General features: G+C 48.4%; 1 protein-coding gene across 2 annotated transcripts in view; it reads right to left on the reverse strand.

Moving 5' to 3' along the window:
* ARHGAP9 (Rho GTPase activating protein 9) overlaps positions 1-20,399 on the reverse strand; it is a 32,934-nt gene that overhangs the window by 8,404 nt on the left and 4,131 nt on the right. The window contains exons 2-9 of one of the 2 annotated variants that reach the window (XM_081851725.1): positions 19,837-20,245; positions 18,225-18,421; positions 5,402-5,638; positions 4,064-4,252; positions 3,233-3,346; positions 2,337-2,398; positions 664-745; positions 410-505 (exon numbers count right to left, since the gene is read on the reverse strand). In XM_081851725.1, the coding sequence (XP_081707851.1) occupies positions 410-505; positions 664-745; positions 2,337-2,398; positions 3,233-3,346; positions 4,064-4,252; positions 5,402-5,638; positions 18,225-18,421; positions 19,837-20,179 (1,320 nt within the window). In that variant the 5' untranslated portion in view covers positions 20,180-20,245. Of the gene's footprint in view, positions 1-409; positions 506-663; positions 746-2,336; positions 2,399-3,232; positions 3,347-4,063; positions 4,253-5,401; positions 5,639-18,224; positions 18,422-19,836; positions 20,272-20,399 lie in introns of both variants that reach the window. The other variant, XM_081851726.1, reaches the window with a different exon arrangement.

Below are 20,399 nucleotides of genomic sequence, written 5' to 3' on the forward strand. Positions count from 1 at the left end.
TACAGTGACCACCAAGATGGGTCTTGAGAAGCCAACAAGCTCCTGCAATAGCAGTCTCCCACCACCTCCAATCCCAGAGATGGAATTTAGTTATGAGTGAGGAGTTGACTAACTCTTGAGAATGTGCCTTTGAGCAGATTCTCACCATCCACTTCCCAGCAGAGACAATCCACGTGTCTGGAAATTATCCCCGCTCTTCTCCATGAACAGCACATGCAGTGGCCCTTCTTTAGCTGCTTTTCTATTGCAGGCCAACACAGGACCATTAAAGGTCAACTCTGTGTTCTTAAGTGAGAAGAGCAAACAACGCCACAGTAGGAGCAAAAAGGGTTCAGTTCTTGGCAATGTGACATCTGACCCCAGGTATCCCACAGGTCAAGGCTCATTTCCTGAGCATTCATGCGCTTACATGGATGACATTCCGCTTACTGGACAAGTCCCTGGCCCAATCAATGCGGGCCCCACGCAAATCCACACTGCTTTCAGGCCGGCTACTGGCTGGAGTCTGCAGGAAGAGAGGAGAAGGAGTTAGCTGGTTCTCCACAACTTCACTTGACACTGTGTCAAGCTGGAAAAGGGACACAGGAGGCTTCTGCTGTCGAGCACAATCAGTTCTTCCTTCCTCCTTCACCTTCCACCTTGTGCCTTGCTTGCCCCACTCACCCATCCAGCTGCCACCTTGGGGTCCTTGTAGAACATGAGACTGTTGCCAGCCAACACCAGCCACGAAGATGCCCAACACTTTCTGCGGAGGGGGGGGGGGATGCGAGAAGCAGGGTGAGATGAATGGGGATGAATCTGACAGCATGCATATTCTGAGCACACACACAAAAGGATGAAAACAAATGCTCCCACATTCAGGCATGTTATATTGATTGCATTAATTGGTTGGAATAAGCACTGCAGTTATATAAATGAACCCACCTCAACATTACATTGAAAGCAGCCAGTGGCTTTCCTGCATTTTCAGACTTCATATGAGAGACATCATTTTATCTTACTCTGATGCCGTCACTCCCAGAACCTACTTTATGCCTTCAGGCTACACTTCCCTTCCCTTCAAGAAGGCAGCTTCTGCACGCGACGTAGGAGGAGGGGGCTTGCCAACGTGGGAAAGTAGCTCATCTAGGAGACGGAAAACTCTGATCCTAACCCTCCACTGCCTTGCGAGAAGAAAAGGCTAAGGAATAAACCCTACACAAATCCTGCGTGGAGTCCCTAGGGTGGCTGGATGGCACCTTGTATGCCTCCTTTCAGCAACTCCTGCACCAAGCTGGTGCCGAATGTCTTGCTCTGCTTTCCTTTGGACCACATCAGCAAGTCTGAGAGGGGGGTCTTGTCATCTAGGCAGCCCAAAACCTCCACACACACTGCCCAGGCTCGCACCTCAAGGGTGTCACTTCAGTGCTGCTAATGGAGCTGTTTGACTTCACCCCTAGGGGCGGACTCCATTATCTCTCAAGACAAATGGATGTCAACAAGGCATCAGGTGAGACTTTCTTTACCTATTTCCTGTTCTCTGGAACTAACTCAATATCCTAGTTTGAGCCTGAGGGAAGGAGAAAGAATTCCCCCTAGGTCACAGCTGAAGAACTTGTGGCCCTCCAGATGTTGCTGGATTCCATCTCCCTTCAGCTCCAGCCAGCATGGCCAGTGATGCAGGATGGGCGGAACTCTGGAGGCCACAAGTATCACCACAGCCCTGCCTTAAGACCAACTGCTGTCATTGCTGCCCACTTTTTGAAGACCCTGAGCTGTAGTTAGGAACACAGGAAGCTGCCTTACACTGAGCAAGACTACTGGTCACTATAATGCAGTCTACACTGACTGGCAGCAGCTCTACGGGGATTCAGACTGGAATCTCTCCCAGCCTTACCTGGAAGTGCCAGGGATTGAACCGGGGCCTTCCACAGTCATTGTCATGACAGTATATCCATTGTATTGCCCATCAGGTTATTTAGATACTCCAAACTCCACATGTCCCATTTCCCACAAGCTTGCTTCCTCTGCCCTACCAAATTTCTCCCCTGATGGAGAGAACCCAGGCTCAGATCTGCTTTATTTCCTCCTAGATTGGCTGGGCCCCTTCCTGAGCTGTGACAGTAAGCTGAAAAAAGGCCCAATTACCCACTGACAGCCCTTTTGTCCATTCACAGCCAGGACATTGCTTGTCAAAACCCCTTCAGCTGTGAACTGCTATCCAGCTGGAACTGAGCAACCAGTCAGGTTAGCATGAAGACTGGAGGACCAAGGGCTGCCCAGATTCCACCAAAAGGAATAGGGGGAAGCACCCCTCCTCGAGCATCTTCCCACCGCGGGGGATGCCAGCGAGGTACCTGAGTTTTCGGCCTCCTTCTGCAATCTTAGTTTTGTTCAGCTGTCCGGTTTTCTCCACCATCTGCAGCGAAGAAGCATCAGCATCAGCAAACACCATGGGCAAACCCTCTGACCTTTTCTGAGCTGCAGGATACTCCCCAATAGCCTCTGTTTCTCAGCAGAGCTTAACCTGCATCTCTCCATCACATATCAGACAGGCACTCGCTCTGTTGCCTTCTCAGATGACTACTGAAGACATTCCTTTTCCAACAAGCCTTTTAAGAGGTTTTGCACTGGAGCTGATTTTATATATGATTTTATTGTTGGTGTTTAGGATTACGTACCACACTGGGTCTCCCTAGACCACCCTGCAAAACTTTATTTTTCCAAAGCCTGGGTTCCACACCCTGTCGCCCCTTTGCTTCATTCACCCTCCAAGCCACACCGCCGACAGCAAACTACGTTCTCCTTCTTTGTCCTGTGCTATTATTCCTATTATTATTGGGGAGTCCATTGCATGGCCTGCACTTTTGACTACAATCGGATCTTGCCTGCAAGTTTCCCACAGGCATCTGGTTCACAGGTATATATAGTCCAGGACCAACGGTTCCATTGGCCTGATCCCACAGGGCTCCCTTCTTATAAGAGCATCCTACCCCACCCCAAAACTGAGAAAGACGCCTGCCTGACATGGCAGCCCTAAACTTGGGGTGCTCACTGCACCAGATCCTTTCCAGTGGGGAGGAGGGGAGCTTTCTTTGTTCAATTATATTTATATCTAGCTTTTCCTCAAGGGAGCTCAAGGTGGTATATCAATGGTCCCCTCCCTTTTATCCTCACGCCAATCCTGTGAAGCCGGCCGGCCCCATGGTCACCCAGTGAGCTTCACACACTCTAACCACCACACTACACTTACATGCAGCAGGTCAGGGCTGTCTGTGGGGGAACCATTGGCAGATCCCGAGGGTGCAGGGTATTCCTCCAGCCAGGCCTCACAACTGTGTTGCGAAAGGTTCCGGCGATGACTTCCCTGGAAGGAGAGAGACACAGAAGAAGTGAGTCTCCCAACCTCTTTGGTGTATCAAGTCCAGGGCCAGCCCTGCCACTAGGCAAAGGGAAATGACTGCCCCGACAGCTGATTTTGGATGAAACGAAGGGGTGGCAAACAGCTGCTTATTTTATTTATTATGGGTGATATCCAATGTTGGTCCTTCTCAGAGTAGACCAACTACAATCAATGACCTCAAGTTCACTAATTTTGGTGGGTCTACTCACAAAGTTTGGATAGCACCCTATATTTTATTGTCTTTTTCTCTGCCAGGGGACGGGGAGAGGAATTTCTGCTTCAGGTGCCAAAATAATGTGGCTGACCTTGGTTACTTTTGCACCTTTACTGGACATGGTTTGGAGGGGAGGCAATGCCATTTGCACTCTGCCTCACGCTGCCAAATGTCTTGGGCAAGCCCTGGTCGAAACACATTCTACACCATTGTCCTGCCCCTCCCGTTCTCACACCTGCAGCTCCAGACACACACAGAGTAACGCAAGGCTGTGTACTGACCAACACCCCCCAAGGAATCCTGGGAATTGTAGTCTGTGATAGGTATACTGCAGTTCCCAGGATTCTTGCAGTGGGAGGGATTTGCTCTAAATGGTGTGCACACAGCCTCCATTCACTACCAAATGCACCTAATTCCTCCTCTTTGGGGCACACAGTTGCCCCCCAGCCCCCCCCCAGGTGACTTACCTTGGGCCCCTGCGTCTCTGGCAGCACCATGGACTTGGTGTAGGTCAGCTTCTTGTCCCTGGTCCGGAGACCCTGACTCACAGCCTCCAGCTCCCCCCTCTCTGCTCCGACTGGGTCTTTGTCCGGTGTTTCGCCCAGAGGAGGGTCTACAGGGGCTGAGGGGCTGTGTCCCTCTGCCTGTATCAAGCGCTGCAAAAAATGCAGAAACACAGAAGGTGGGAGGGAAGGATAAAGTGTGGGGCGTGTGGGTGGGTGTAAGAGAAGCTTCTATCTAGAGAACCGGACAGCTTCCAATTAAAAGAGGCTGCCCTTCCCCCTCCCCACCCCAGGCTCAGCAATTCCAGAGTCTTAATCCCCAGGGGCCCCCTGCTATTTCTTTCAAACCTCCTCTCTCACATAAGCAACAGCCCTACGTCCTCCTGACCCACCCGCCCCCCATCTGTCCTGCCCTGACCCTCTGCTGCTGATGGTCCTAACAAGACCCACAGGCACAATCTCTCCTGGTGGAGGAGGGACGCACGTGGCAGTGGGGCGTGGGGAAAGGGGAGAGCCAGCTCCGGAGATTAGCTGGCACTGGCAGGCTGGCTCCTTCCCCTTGGCCAGGACTCCTAGTTCGTTAGAAGTAATTATTGCAGAATTCCTCCGGCAGCGGCCCAGGGAGAGGGTGCCAGGAAGCAAGGGGGTTTAGACGGAGGCAGCCTGTTGGGGGGGGGGAGGTGGCAGCCGGTACCTGTCTGCAGGGCTCCCCAACAGGTGACCCCCCTCTAATAATGGACAAGGGGACCCTATGTGGTGTAGTGCTTAATAATTCTCAGCTGGGACTTGGGAGACCTGGGTTCAAATCTCGATGGCAGTCATGGATATCACTGGGTAGCCTAGGGCTGCTTCCAGACTGTTGCCATTTTGGGGTGGGATTCAGTCACATACCAGCATATTCAGGCTGTGCAATGCAAGTTGGTTTGGTGCTCTCATGAGACAACCCTGGACTTTTTGCAATAAGGAAAGTGATGGGGAAATACAAGCTGGAAAGTGTGAGATCACAATTGCTTGACACAACATTGTCTATCCTTCCAGCAAACAAATATTCAATAAATAGTTGATGCAGTCCAAAGCCCCCTACAAACTTTATGCAAACAGATCCGGATGAATGGCAAATAAGGAGGTTGTCCAGAAGCCATCTATTTCTTTGCCTTACCTACCTCACAGCATTGTTGTGAGATTGAAAGGGCCAGAATGGGAGGCAACAATGTACCCCCCTTGAGAAATGCTTGAAGTGATGGAGGTGAGATTCTATCACTAGCAGTTGCACACACTGGTAAGAACCAGCAGCAGCCTCACCATCTCCTGGCTCCTTCGCGGTGGTTTCCATGACTTCTCGCCCGTCACTGGCTTGTAATAGTAACTGCGCAGGGAACCAGAGTCTATGTGGTGCTCCCAGGTGTCCAGCACCTGCAGTGGGGGGCTGCGAGGGCTCGGGGGCATTCTTGCTGGTTGCTTCATCTCCTCCAGGTTGCAGTAAATTGGGGTCTTTTCCCCAACGGGATGGTGGGGAGGCAGGTGAGTATCATCCAACATCTGTCAGAAGAAAACAGGGATGCTCATTTTTTCATATATTAACAGGAGGCAGTTTCTCCTTGTTGTGGAATGCAGAACAAGTGAGGGGAAGCCTCCATAGCATGGGGTTTTTATGGCGAACCCAATAAAGAGCTCTGGATAACTTAACTTCAAAAATAAACATTTTCCAGAATAAAATTTAAGATATTAACTGATGTAAAGGAAAGGGGTGGATTTGCCCTGCCAGACCTTAAACTTTACTATGAATCAGCAGCATTCTGGTGGTTGAAAGACTGGCTGCTTCTTGAGAACACAGACATTTTGGACTTAGAAGGATTTAATAATGCTTTTGGGTGGCATGCATATTTGTGGTATGACAAGGTTAAAGTACATAAAGCATTTAAAAACCATATTGTCAGGAAAGCATTGTTCAATGTTTGGATAAGATACAAAGACTTATTGGAAAATAAAACCCCAAGGTGGTTGTCACCAATGGAAGTGAAAGCCTTTAAAAGACTCAATATGGAGTCCAAATGGCCAAAATATTGGGAAATTTTGGAACAAGAGGGAGACAAATTGAAATTGCAGAGCTTTGAGAAACTAAAAAACAAAGTGCGAGACTGGCTTCATTATTATCAGATAATGGAGGCTTATAAATTGGACAAGAAAATTGGATTCCAGGTGGAAAAATCGAAATTAGAAACAGAATTGTTAGAACCCAAAACCAAGACTTTGTCAAAGATGTATAACTTGCTGCTGAAATGGAACACTCAGGATGAAACTTTGAAGTCTGTTATGATTAAGTGGGCACAAGATGTTGGACATAACATTATGTTTGCTGACTGGGAACAGTTATGGACCACCGGTTTGAAATTTACGGCATGTAATGCCTTGAGTGAGAATATTATGAAAATGATTTACAGGTGGTACATGACCCCAGTCAAGCTTGCAAAAATTTATCATTTGCCCGATAATAAATGTTGGAAATGTAAAGAGACTGAAGGTACATTCTTTCACCTTTGGTGGACGTGCCCAAGGATTAAGGCTTTCTGGGAAATGATCTATAATGAAATGAAAAAGGTATTTAAATATACCTTCCTTAAGAAACCAGAGGCCTTTCTTCTGGGCATGGTCAGCCAATTGGTGTCAAAGAAGGATAGAATTTTTTTTATGTATGCGACAACAGCAGCAAGAATACTCATCGCAAAATATTGGAAGACACAAGATCTACCCACTCTGGAAGAATGGCAGATGAAGATGATCGACTATATGGGACTGGCAGAAATGACCGGCAGAATCTGAGACCAGGGAAAAGAGGCGGCGGAAGAAGATTGGAAGAAGTTTAAAGACTATTTGCAGAAATATTGTAAAATTAAGGAATGTTAGAATGATATTGGACAGAAATTAAGCGGTTTTCAGCTGTAATGTATAAGAGATATGGAAAATAAGGTTTTGAAATAATTAAAAGAATTAGTGGTGAGGATTTGCTAAACAAACAAATTGAATTGGAATATAAGAAAGGGAGGTATGAGGAGGTCTGGAAAATAAGTTAAAAGAAAATAAGTAATGTGTTTTTAAATTGTTTTTATTTTTGTATTTTTGTACTTTTGTATTTTTGTTTTTTCTTTTCTTTTTGTTTCACAATGTATTATTTTTGAAAACTTTAATAAATATCTTATAAAAAAAACAAACACATTTTCCAATCCCCTAGATCAGGGTCGAGAAGAAGGCAGATCTACTGATAGATATTTGGGTGATCAAGAAGATTTGAGACCTCTCCCAACTGGTTAACAATAGCAACAACAAGGGTCACATCACACAATACATTTAAAGCAGTATCATACCACTTTAAAACATCATGGCTTCCCCCAAAGTATCCTGGGAGCTCTAGCTTGTTAAGGGTGCGGAGGCTTATTAGAAGCCACCCTCTTCTCCTCCCAGAGCTACAATTTTGAGAGATCCTTGTGAAGAGGGATTGAATTTTAAACCACTCTAGAAATTGGAGCTCTGGAAAGGGAAGGTGTGTGGGGTTTTTTTAAACATCTCTCAGCACCCTTAACAAACTACAGCTCCCATAATTCTTTGGGGGTGTTTAAAATGGCATCATAGTGCTTTAAATGCATGGTGTGTATGTGGCAAAATTCACACACCCTGAATTATGCTGCCAAGATAAAAAAAAAGTTTTGGAGTAACCAGGAATGGATTTTTGTGCAGAAGGCTCCACTTAGTTCTGGTACTCAAAACTAATTCCTGATCTGATGAGGAACAGGAATTTATGGACAGTCCTATCACCCCAGAGGAAATACCGGTAGATACGGTCCTCAAAAACCTGAAGCCACACAAAGCCCCAGGCCCAGGCGGCTTCACAGCAGAATTCTATAGGAAATTCAAAGAACCCCTGATGCCCTACATGACCCGCCTATTCAATGACATCATAAAAGGGGGGCCATCCCCAAAACCTGGACCTACTCCAAAATAGTCTCCATCCCAAAACCACTGAAAGACAGCCTCAAAGTAGAATCATACCACCCAATCTCATTATTAAACCAAGACTACAAGATATTCACATCAATCTTGGCCAACCGCCTAAAAATCTTCCTACACAAGTTAATAGCCCCAGACCAGACTTGCTTTGTCCCTGTTCACAATATAACAGACCCCATCAGGAAATCACTGAACCTGATCGAACACAGCAAGGCAACCAAATTCCCACTGAGAATTACCATATGTCCCTAGACATCCTCAAAGCCTTTAATTGCTTACAGTGGAAATACCTACTAGCAGTACTAACTAACATGAAATTTGGCCCCAACTTCCTACAAATTCTCAAACAAATATACTCCATAGCTGTCAACTTTCAGATTTGAAAATAAGGGATCAGCAGCCTCGGAAATAAGGGATCAGCAGGGACAGTCTATAGGATATCTAACAATCCAGGATAGCAGCGGGAAGCAGAGGGAAACGGTGCTGGAATAAGGGAATTTCCCGCAAAAAAAGGGAAGGTGGCAAGCTATGATATACTCCCAAACCTCAGCAAAATGCAGGACTAAGAATATGGACTCTATATCATATAGATATAGAGTCCAAAGCAATCCAAAGAGGCACAAAACAAGGATGCCCACTGTCTCCCTTCTTATTCATCTTGACTCTGGAACTTTTAGAAATCTGAATCCGAGCAGCCACAGACATCAAGGCAGTGGAAATAAAAGGCATAAATAAAAGGCAGAACCTATAAATTAGGGCTCTTTGCAGATGACCTAATGGTCACAACACCAGACCCCATAAACACAGCAACCTCCCTAATCAGAGAACTCAACACATTTGCAACAGTGCCAGGCCTACAGGTAAATTTTGCAAAATAGGAAGCTATGTGCTTCAACACCACTCCTTGCACCCAAAAAGAACTCACCAACGTCACCAACATAAAACTTTGCCACACCAAGTTCAGATACCTAGGGGTACAAATACCCAGAAACCTCAATAAATTATACCTCCACAAATACAACCCCTCGTGGTGACAAATTAACAAAGACCTAAAGAGATGGAACAACATGAACTTCACTCTCTCAGACAAAATAGCCATGATCAAAATGATCAACCCTTCCAAAACTAACCTACCTATTCCAAACTCTCCCAACTTAGATTTTCCCCAAACCAATTCCGAAAATGGCAGAAAAAACTACACTTATTTATCTTCTCACACAAAAAAACAAGAATAAGCCCCAAATACCTGCACCTCCCCTCCTTAGAGGGAGGATGGGGAATCCCCAACCTAGAAGCATATTACATTGCCAACCAAATACACCACATAATCCCATTTATACTAAAAAATGAGACAAAACAATGGATACACCTAGAGAGGGACACAATCAAAAATACCTGCACCACAGCATACCCACTCCTCCCAAACTAAGGAAAATTCCCACAACACTTAACAGGTACACACAGACCATGCTCAAAGCATGGAAAGCAGAAATAGGCAAACTGTCCCCAACCCCATCCCCAGTAATTCCCCTGGCGTACCACCCATTATTCCATCACGCAGCACAAAACCTCCAGATAAAAACCTGGCAAACCAAAGGCTTATATCATCTAATAGACCTCTATAAAAATAAAAAACCTTTGTCAACACAAGAAATACAAGACAAACTAGGAGACACCCAAATGCCCTGGTGAACACACCACTACTTACATGCCCTCTTAAACAATCCAGTAGTAAAATCAGCAGCAACTAGGCCCCTGACAACCTTCGAAAATCTCCTCCTAACAACAAAGGGACAAAACAAAGGGATGGTATCCGCAATATACAAAATACTACTCCAAAATCCTATGAACCCCCTAGACGTAATCAAAAAACAATGGGAGGAAGACATAGGCTATGAGATTAACTCCACTCAGTGGACCAGAATGTGGTCTAAACCCTGCCTTTAAATCCATATCAATGAAAAGGAAAGAACTCACTCTAAAACTCACCTACAGGTGGTACCTAACACCAAGAAAACTAGCATTAATATGCCCAGGAACCTCACAAAAATGCTGGAGAGGGTGTACCTCCACAGGCACATACCTCCACATGTGGTGGGAATGCCCCAAAATCCAATTATTCTGGACAACAGCCATAAAATAACTATGCAAAATAACTAAGCAAGTATTAGAAATAAAAAAAGGAAAAAACCCCAGAACTGGCCCTACTAAACATCTTCCAAGACAATAATGCCCATTCACTTCACAAAGAACTCATAAACCACCTACTCTCAGCAAGCAGAAACATCTTAACCAGACACTGGAGATACCTGTCAGGAGTAAGCATGGACAAATGGTACCAAATAGCATGGAAAACAGCCCTACTAGAAAAATTAACCAATAAACAGACTCTGACACAGAAGATGCCTTCACCCCAGTATGGCTCCCCTTTATCACATACACAGCCCAACAAAACAATGACAAGAATCCATCAACTGCATATGAATCAATATGGCTAACCTGATTCAAAAACACCCACCCACCCCACTCACACACAAAAACAAAGTTCACCACAGCCAATCACAATTGATCAATCAAACCCAACCTCTCTCAACACCGAAAGAACACAAGCGAATAGCAAAGAGAACCTGCACAAGCGACACAAAACCCCACACATACGTTAAGTAAAATAGAAACATCGCCACCCGACCCCACCCCCCAGGGCCCCCTCCACCTTTCCCCCTTTTTCTTCCTAATATCTCAACAAATGAAACTGATCTGTAGAAAATGTAACTTGAAAAAAGAGACATTGAACATACTTTTGTAAACCAAGAAATATTTAATAAAAATACATTTAAAAAAACAAAAATTAATTCCTGGGATCAGAATGCTTTAATTCTAAGGATATGGTTTTTACACCAGGTCCTACAAGCCTGAAACCTGCCTGTCCTGGTCCCAGATCATGAGTTGTGTCCTCCTGACCTAAGGCAGGTGACATGTGGGGCACCAGAACCGTTCTCAGATTTTTAAAAATACTGTTTTGCCTTCTTTTTAAATGTTTGTTTTAATATTGCATTGATGTTTGACTTTTTTTTTGAACCACACTGGAGTCCATGTGGAGACTTTAAAAAGATGAAGGTGCAGTTTAGACGTTTTCAAAATGAATAAATGATCCTACTCTTCAGCAACACCAACTAATCATGGGACACCGCCATTGCGAAGACACAGCCGTTCAGTGGATACTACACTGCGACAGAGCAGCCACCTTGCCTCGATCATAGGAACGAACTGACCATGTAATCATCTGCCATATCCAGGTCTGTAATCCTCAGACGTCTCCAATCTGGAGTTTACATTCATCACCATCCTACAACGTGGAGCCTTTTACTAATAGCGGAAATATTTTTACCTAATAACGAAAGTTATTAGGTAATAACCAAAGTTACCCAGAGTCCCATGGACTGCAAGAAGATCAAACCTATCCATTCTGAAGGAAATAGCCCTGAGTGCTCACTGGAAGGACAGATCCTGAAGCTGAGGCTCCAAGACTTTGGCCACCTCATAAGAAGAGAAGACTCCCTGGAAAAGACCCTGATGTTGGATAAGATGGAGGGCACAAGGAGAAGGGGACGACAGAGGGCGAGATGGTTGGACAGTGTTCTCGAAGCTACCAACATGAGTTTGACCAAACTGCGGGAGGCAGTGGAAGACAGAAGGGCCTGGGGTGCTGTGGTCCATGGGGTCACGAAGAGTCGGACACGACTAAACGACTAAACAACAACAACAACCCCCATTTTATTATCAAAATGCAACTAAATGTGAGAAGTACGTGTGGACAGCCAGAGCCGTGGGTTGGAGTCACACAAGCTGGAGTCACACCAATCCTACCACGCCCCTAACCCCAACAGAATCCACCTGAACCCCCAACCATGGACCATCACAAACTCTGCCCCGTTCCAGAGAGGTCCTAAGCCTTGACTTTGCTGGAGAGGCCCCTCTCAATCTTCCCTCCACCCACCCATTGCTCAAGAGGAAGCTGAAAACACTTGCTTCATTGCTGGGCTTTCCAATGATTCCTTTCGCAGTTCAGAGAGGCTCCGCTCTCCACAACGCCTCCTTTTGCTCTGCATAAGCCTCCCCCAAGCGCTCTCCCTATTTGACCACCCCCCTCCCAAACTGCCTGTTCCAAAGGCCTTTGCAGATGCCCACCTCCCCACAGTGAGTTGCAACCTGGCCCCAGCTCCCCCTCCCGGTACTCACTGCTGTCAGCGCCTGGGTCAGGAGTGCAGCTCAGAGGCACACCCTGAGGCGCTGCCGGCCCTCCCACTGGCTTCCCCCACTTCCTGTGTGGGCAAGACCAGCAGCCTCCCAGGGAAAGGGCCAAAAGGGGAAGTGGGTGCAGCATGTTCAGATGTCTGCTGCTGTGACCACCCAGGAATCTAACACTATCCCGGTAGTCGATAGTTCAGTCCATAGGTCCTGCACTGCAGGGGGTTGGACTGGATGACCCCCGGGGTCTCTTCCAACACTACAGTTCTCTGATTCTATGGAACAAACACCTCCTTTTTGGTAGAGCACGAGACTCTTAACCTCAAGGTTGTGGGTTCCAGCCCCACATTGGGCAAAAGATTCCTGCATTGCAGGGGGTTGGACTGGATGACCCTCGGGGTCCCTTCCATCTCTATGATTCTGTGATTCTATTATTCAATTTATACTCTGCGATTCTAATAGGTTTCTTTTTGATTAAGCAGCATATAAAGCTTATTAAATAGATATAAGAAAGTGTGCAGTTAAAAGTCTGCCTCAACCCTAGTGCAGTGGTATTTTATCATTTAGAGATACAGTGGTACCTCAGGTTACAGACGCTTCAGGTTACAGACACTTCAGGTTATAGACTCTGCTAACGCAGAAATAGTACCTCGAGTTAAGAACTTTGCTTCAGGATGAGAACAGAAATTGTGCAGCGGTGGTGAGGCGGCAGCAGGAGGCCCCATTAGCTAAAGTGGTGCTTCAGGTTAAGAACAGTCTCAGGTTAAGAACGGACCTCTGGAACGAATTAAGTTCTTAACCCGAGGTACCACTGTATTCTCTTCTTTGAGACACTGGCCAGTCCTCCCTTAGTAATTAGTAAGGGACACTGAATGGAAACCCTGAAACTGCTTTTACTGTACAAACTGCTGACTAGGCCTAACATTTGCCATGCTGCTGCTGCTGCTGCAACCACAACTGTGGTTTCTGTTTGCTTAAAAGTAAGGACCGGAAAGCAGTAGGGAAGGGATTAACCCTTTCCTCCCCAGCTGTGAGCCCAACAAAAATCCCTCCCTCCACCTGTCCTGCCCACCACAATTAGTGATAAAAAAAACCCAGCAGTAGCAGGAGAAGTGGGATTTTCACTGGGATTGCAGCTGAGGAGCAGGACGGCCACATGTCCTTCTTTATAGACCAGAGGCAGGAAATCCTTTTCAGCCCGAGACCCAGGGCTGTGCAGGATGTGGGCAGCCAGGTACACTTGCCCAGGCCTCAGAGGGCTAAGTCAGCCGGGGGGCCCGGGGGCGTGCAGACCAAGGACCAGCTGCTTTTTCGTCTGACTTTCTATTCTAACGAGATATGATAGCCATCTCCCAGCATCTAAAGGGCTGTCCCATGGAAGATGCTTTCTCCTGCTCTGGAGGGCAGGACTTGAATCAATGGCTTCTAGTTACAAGAAAGGAGATTCCAGCGAAACAACAGGAAGGACTTAGAATCATAGAATCATAGAATCATAGAGTTGGAAGAGACCCCAAGGGCCATCGAGTCCAACCCCCTGCCAAGCAGGAAACACCATCAGAGCACTCCTGACATATGGTTGTCAAGCCTCTGCTTAAAGACCTCCAAAGAAGGAGACTCCACCACACTCCTTGGCAGCAAATTCCACTGTCAAACAGCTCTTACTGTCAGGAAGTTCTTCCTAATGTTTAGGTGGAATCTTTTTTCTTGTAGTTTGGAACCATTGCTCCGTGTCCACTTCTCTGGAGCAGCAGAAAACAACCTTTCTCCCTCCTCTATGTGACATCCTTTTATATATTTGAACATGGCTATCATATCACCCCTTAACCTCCTCTTCTCCAGGCTAAACATGCCCAGCTCCCTTAGCCGTTCCTCATAAGGCATCGTTTCCAGGCCTTTGACCATTTTGGTTGCCCTCCTCTGGACACGTTCCAGTTTGTCAGTGTCCTTCTTGAACTGTGGTGCCCAGAACTGGACACAGTACTCCAGGTGAGGTCTGACCAGAGCAGAATAATAATAATAATAATAATAAATTTTATTTATATCCCGCCCTCCCCAGCCGAAGCCGGGCTCAGGGCGGCTAACAACAATCAACAATCAAACCATCAAATATTCACACATTCTAAAAATATTACATTATAAAAATCAATTAAAATCAAATTAATGGCAACTAATTAAGCAAGATTCTAAGCAGGTTGCCAGAGGGGGGAGTCAGGCTGCGCCCTGACCAAAGGCCTGGTGGAACAACTCTGTCTTGCAGGCCCTGCGGAAGGATGTCAGGTCCCGCAGGGCCCTAGTCTCTTGTGACAGAGCGTTCCACCAGATTGGAGCCGCAGCCGAGAAGGCCCTGGCTCTAGTTGAGGCCAGCCTAACCTCTCTGAGGCCTGGGACCTTGAGGATGTTATTATTTGCAGACCGTAGGTTTCTCTGTGGGGCATACCAGGAGAGGCGGTCCCGTAGGTACGAGGGTCCTAGGCCGTATAGGGCTTTAAAGGTTAAAACCAGCACCTTAAACCTGATCCTGTACTCCACCGGGAGCCAGTGCAGCTGGTATAGTACCGGTTGAATGTGATCTCGCAGCGAAGACCCCATAAGGAGTCTCGCCGCGGCATTCTGCACCCGCTGGAGTTTCTGGGTCAGTCTTAAGGGCAGCCCCACGTAGAGCGAGTTACAATAATCCAGTCTGGAGGTGACCGTCGCATGGATCACAGTGGCTAGGTCAGGGCGAGAGAGATAAGGGGCCAACTGCTTAGCTTGGCGGAGATGAAAAAATGCCGCCTTTGTTATAGCTGTAATCTGCGCCTCCATAGAGAGGGAGGTATCGAAGATTACACCCAAACTCTTAACGGACGGTGCTGGCACTAATTGCACCCCCGCAAGAGATGGGAGTTGCCCCCTCAATCCCATATCATCCCGCCCCAGCCAGAGGACCTCTGTCTTCGAAGGATTTAACTTCAACCGGCTCCCACGTAACCATCCAGCCACAGCTTCCAGGCATCTCGCCAGTGTATCGGGGGCCGAGTCAGGATGGCCATCCATCAACAGATAGAGTTGGGTGTCATCGGCATACTGATGGCAGCCCAGCCCAAAACTCCGGACAAGCTGGGCGAGGGGGCGCATAAAGATGTTAAAAAGCATCGGGGAGAGAATCGCACCCTGAGGCACTCCACACACCAAGGAGTGGCGCGATGACAATTCCCCCCCGAGCGCCACCCTCTGTCCCCGACCAGAGAGAAACGAGCGCAGCCATTGAAGGACTGTGCCCTGGATTCCCACGTCGGCAAGGCGGTGGTCCAGGAGTTCGTGATCGACCATGTCGAAGGCTGCTGACAGATCTAGAAGAATCAGCAGCCCCGACCCGCCTCGATCCAGCTGCCTACGGAGATCATCTGTTAGGGCGACCAGAGCCGTCTCGGTCCCATGACCAGCACGGAAGCCGGACTGGAATGGATCCAGAGCAGATGTTTCATCCAGAAACCTACCAAGCTGTTCAGCAACCGCTCTCTCAATCACCTTACCCAGGAATGGAAGATTCGAGACCGGGCGGTAATTGGATAGATCTAAGGGATCTAATGATGTTTTCTTTAAGAGCGGACGCACCACTGCCTCCTTCAGTTCCCCTGGGAATATCCCGGTGCCAAGGGACAAATTGATGATATCCCCCAGGGGGGCCCGCACCTCGTCTGGACACGCTCTAACCAGCCATGACGGGCACGGGTCAAGAGGACAGGTGGTGGGCTTTCCAGCTTGGAGGAGTCTGTCCACATCGGCTGGAGATATCCGGTCAAAATGGTCCAATACTGGACCCGAGGACAGTCGAGGGGCCTCCAGTTCCTTTATTGTATCCAAATTGGCAGGGAGGTCATGGCGGAGCAACAGGACCTTCTCCGCAAAAAAGCTCGCAAATGCCTCACAGCTGTGTGTCAGATTGTTATTTAAATTTGGCTGTCCATCAAGGGACGTTAAAGACCGAATTATACTAAATAATTGCGCCGGGCGAGAGCTAGCGGATGCAATGGAGGCCGAGAAGTAAGACTTCTTAGCGGCCTTCACAGCCATCTCATAGGTTTTCATAAAAACCCTATAAGATGTTCTTGAGGCTCCGTCACGGGCACCCCGCCATACTCGCTCTAGCCGTCTGAGGTCCCGCTTCATTTTCCGAAGCTCCTCGGTAAACCAGGGAGCCCGGTTTCTGCGGGGTCGCAGAGGGCGCTTAGGTGCGATCTCATCGATGGCTGCCAGGAGCTGGGTATTCCAGCCCTCAACAAGCTCAGTCAATGAGTCGCCAGGGAGAGCAAGGTCCCGCAAGGCTTGACGGAATCTATCAGGGTCCATCAGCCTCTGCGGGCGAGCCCAAATCGGCTCGCCACCTAAGCAGGGTGGGGGTGGAAAGTCAATCCTGGCTTTCAGAGCGTAGTGATCAGACCATGGCACCTTCATCGAAGGAGACATGATCACATCTATACCGGCACCAAAGATCAAATCCAGCGTGTGGCCTGCTTGATGTGTGGGGCCCGAAACAAACTGGGAGAGCCCTAGTGTCGCCATGGAAGACACCAGGTCCAGAGCCTGTGAGGAGGGAGCGGCATCAGCATGGAAGTTGAAGTCTCCCAATACCAATAGGTTAGGGAACTCCAAGGCCCAGCCGGCCACCGCCTCCAGCAGGCCTGACAGGGTGGCTGCTGGTGCGCTAGGTGGCCGGTACACCAGCCAGACAGCCAAGCTCTCCTCGGAGCCCCACACTAGGCCAACACATTCAATGCCGGGGATCGATGGCGATGGTAGAGCCCTGAAAGAACAATCTTCCCGGATTAATAATGCCACCCCTCCCCCCCGGCCCACAGTCCGTGACTGGTGGAGGACAGAGAAACCCGGGGGCGCCATCTCTCGTAAGGTAACAGTTACCCCTTCGCGCACCCAGGTCTCCGTCACACAAGCCAGGTCGACCCCCTGCGAGGTAAAGAAATCTCGCAGGGTGGCGGTTTTGTTGCCTATAGACCTGGCAGTGGCACTATTACTTCCCTTGATCTAGATGCAATACTCCTATTGATGCAGCCCAGAATTGCATTGGCTTTTTTAGCTGCCGCGTCACACTGTTGGCTCATGTCAAGTTTGTGGTCAACCAAGACTCCTAGATCCTTTTCACATGTACTGCTCTCAAGCCAGGTGTCACCCATCTTGTATTTCTTATTGACTTTCTGACAATAAGAAATGTTCTGGTCCCAGAGCTGGGTGGGTCCAGAAGCAAAGGCAGCAAGTAATGTAAATTTTACCTTTCCCCCTTTTTTAAAAGCATGCTTGTTTCTGCACAAATTCACATGCCCTTCTCTTCCCTCCATCCAGGCTGCAAGGGCTGAAGGACACATTCCAGCCAAGCCAGAACACATACGTGTGTGTGTGTGTGTGTGTTTGTGTGTGTACACAAAGCAGGGCTTATGAGGGGTGTGGCTTAGGGAGAATCCCAAGGTTCCCCACATGTCATAGAGGACATTACTCTGTCTAGTCCAGGGGTTGTCAACCTGGTCCCTATCGCCCACCAGTGGGCGTTTCAGGATTCTAGGTGGGCGGCAGGGGGTTCTATGGCAGAAGCTGAATCCTCCTTCCATCGAGCACTGGGGGGCGGTAAGGAAATTTTACCATCAAGAAAGATGCATTAGTGGGCGGTAGGTATAGAAAGGTTGACTACCCCTGGACTAGTCCATGTCTGGGTTAAAGATGGTTAAAGCCATCAGAAGGGAGTGAAGGGTCTGCCATCCAATGGAGGGCTCAGGGGACAGGAGGGGTTTGAGGCCTTGAAGCCCTGCTTCTGAGTTCACATAGTTATTTCACACACCTTAATTATGTGAAAAGGTTTGAGACAGGACAGAGGCCACCTTACCTGCTCCTCTGAACTCTGCTCCTGCCTTGCGTCACCAGTTTGGGACAAGCCACATGCGGTGCAACTCCTGCCCAGAGACGAGGGACGGGAACGCAGAGGGAGGCTGTGGCAGGACATGAGGCCGACGTGGTGGGAAGGCGGGGTGTGTGGTTCCATGCAGAGGTCTACCAGAGAGTAAGACAGCACTTCCAAGTGAGCTAGAAGGATGAGGGAAATGGCAGGGTCAGAAACACATGAGAAGGGTCGGGTGCTGGGGGACAGGTGCTGCTGCTCAAAGGTCTGTGACTGGGGGCTTTCCACCTTCGCAGTTGGAGGCAGTTCCGTATGAAGACCAGCTGTTGGGAAGGACAAGTGGCAAGAGAGCTGCTGCCCTCGTGTCGTGCTTGTGGACTTCCTAAGCAGCGGCCACTGACTACCACATCCCTAGTTCTAGCCATGAAGTTTCCTTATGCTAGCATGTACACACATAGTCTCTCAGGAGAGCATGCCTAATGTGTCCCATCAGCCGCCTATTGCAGGACTGGGCCCAGTAGCCATCAACGGGTCAACATTCTTCCAGCCAAGGCTCCAACCAGGACTCTCTTGTGGTGATCTACCAGAGGCTGCAGAGAAGAGGAGGGGGGTAGGAACAGCGTTGTCCTCCAAGGTTCTATTGTGACTTCACTTCTCCCTCCACCCCACTGCTGGTAGACCATTAGTTCCTTGTGACCTAAACTGAGCTATCAATGCTTCCTGCTCAGGGGCTTTGCTGGAACAATCGTCAGATTCTCTATCTCCACGCTGCAGCCAATGTGAGGCTTAATATGGAAACAAACCATTGGTCCAGCTGTCTTCAGCTTTGGTTTCCCAGATGTTGACGGGCTACTACTTCCATCATCTCTGACCATTCGCTAGGCTAATTGAAATAATGGGGGAAGAGCTATGGTCTCTAGTGGCTGGCAGTGGCTCTCAGGGGTTTCAGATAGGGATCTTGCACAGCCCCACCTGGGGACTGAACCCAGAACCTTTTGCAGGCAAAGCCTGGGCACTCTCACCAAGCCACAGCTCTGGCTTGGCTGCTCCCCTCACAGTCTGCTGGCTTCCCTGTCCACTTGCCTGCCCTTCTGCTTGTTCCTGGTTGTCTCTTCCCACATGAGCCTGCCCATATATTGAGGCCCCAGCATGGTGCCCTCCAGATGCATTGGACTCCAGCTCCCATCACCCCAGTGAGTAGGGATTCTCAGGAGAGCAATGCCATGGCTGCGGGGAATGTGTGACTGCTTCACAGTCCTCACTTGGGAGGTCCTGCAAACCACCCCAATAAGGGGGACAGTCCTCTTTTAAAGGTGTGTCAGAGGAGAGTCCTCTCTTTTAAGGTGCCCTTTATGTGACTGTCCAGTCCAAGTCTAGCTTAAACATAAAGACCAATAAGAAGGGAGAGCAAGGGCCTAAAATTTCCCATCGCCAACAACACTTGGACAGCTGAATGGGCAGACACACAGGTCAAATTCTTCCCCACTATGGTGAGATGTGTTGCATTTCTATTTAAATTCTAGCAGTTTTGTCTACAATATGTCTACAACTGGCATGCCAGCCTGGCTTCTCATTGTTTGGTCCTTCCCCAAAAACTCACCAGTGCCACCATCTTGTTCTGTGTTGATGCCAGGATGCTGTGTAGTATTTTCCAGGCAGGCTGTCCTTGTGCCAGGGGGCACTTCAATCATGTAGGTGGCAGGCACAAAGATGGGTCGCTTCTGCTTGGGCTGACCAAGCCGCCGCACCTGCCACCAGTCCTCATTGGCCTTGTGCATAAGCTGGAAGATCTCGCCTTCTTCAATGGTCACCTGCCTCCCATCCTCAGACTTATACTGGTAGTTGTAGAGGGCCTGCAGCATAACAGCGCCAGAGGGGTTGTCCAGCGATGGTGTGCTCTGGCGGAGGTTGAACCCTTCCAGTAGCCGCCGCCCTGCAAGCATCTCATCAGAACAGGATAGCCGTGAAGCTTCAGGGACTGCGTGCCAGAAGGAGCTCTGAGTTGTCACCTATAAAGGGGCACAACACTGAGAGGCTAAACACACAAATATAAATATACCTTTTAGAGCAGAGAAGGTGCCAGTCCGCTTAGGCACATCTGCTGTAATCAGCTGGTTGGACTCCATCATCATATACATGATGAAATATTAGTTACTAAGAATG

The sequence above is a fragment of the Podarcis erhardii genome (genome assembly GCF_964252035.2).
Source record: "Podarcis erhardii genome assembly, chromosome: 2".
NCBI classification, from domain to species: Eukaryota; Metazoa; Chordata; class Lepidosauria; order Squamata; family Lacertidae; genus Podarcis; species Podarcis erhardii.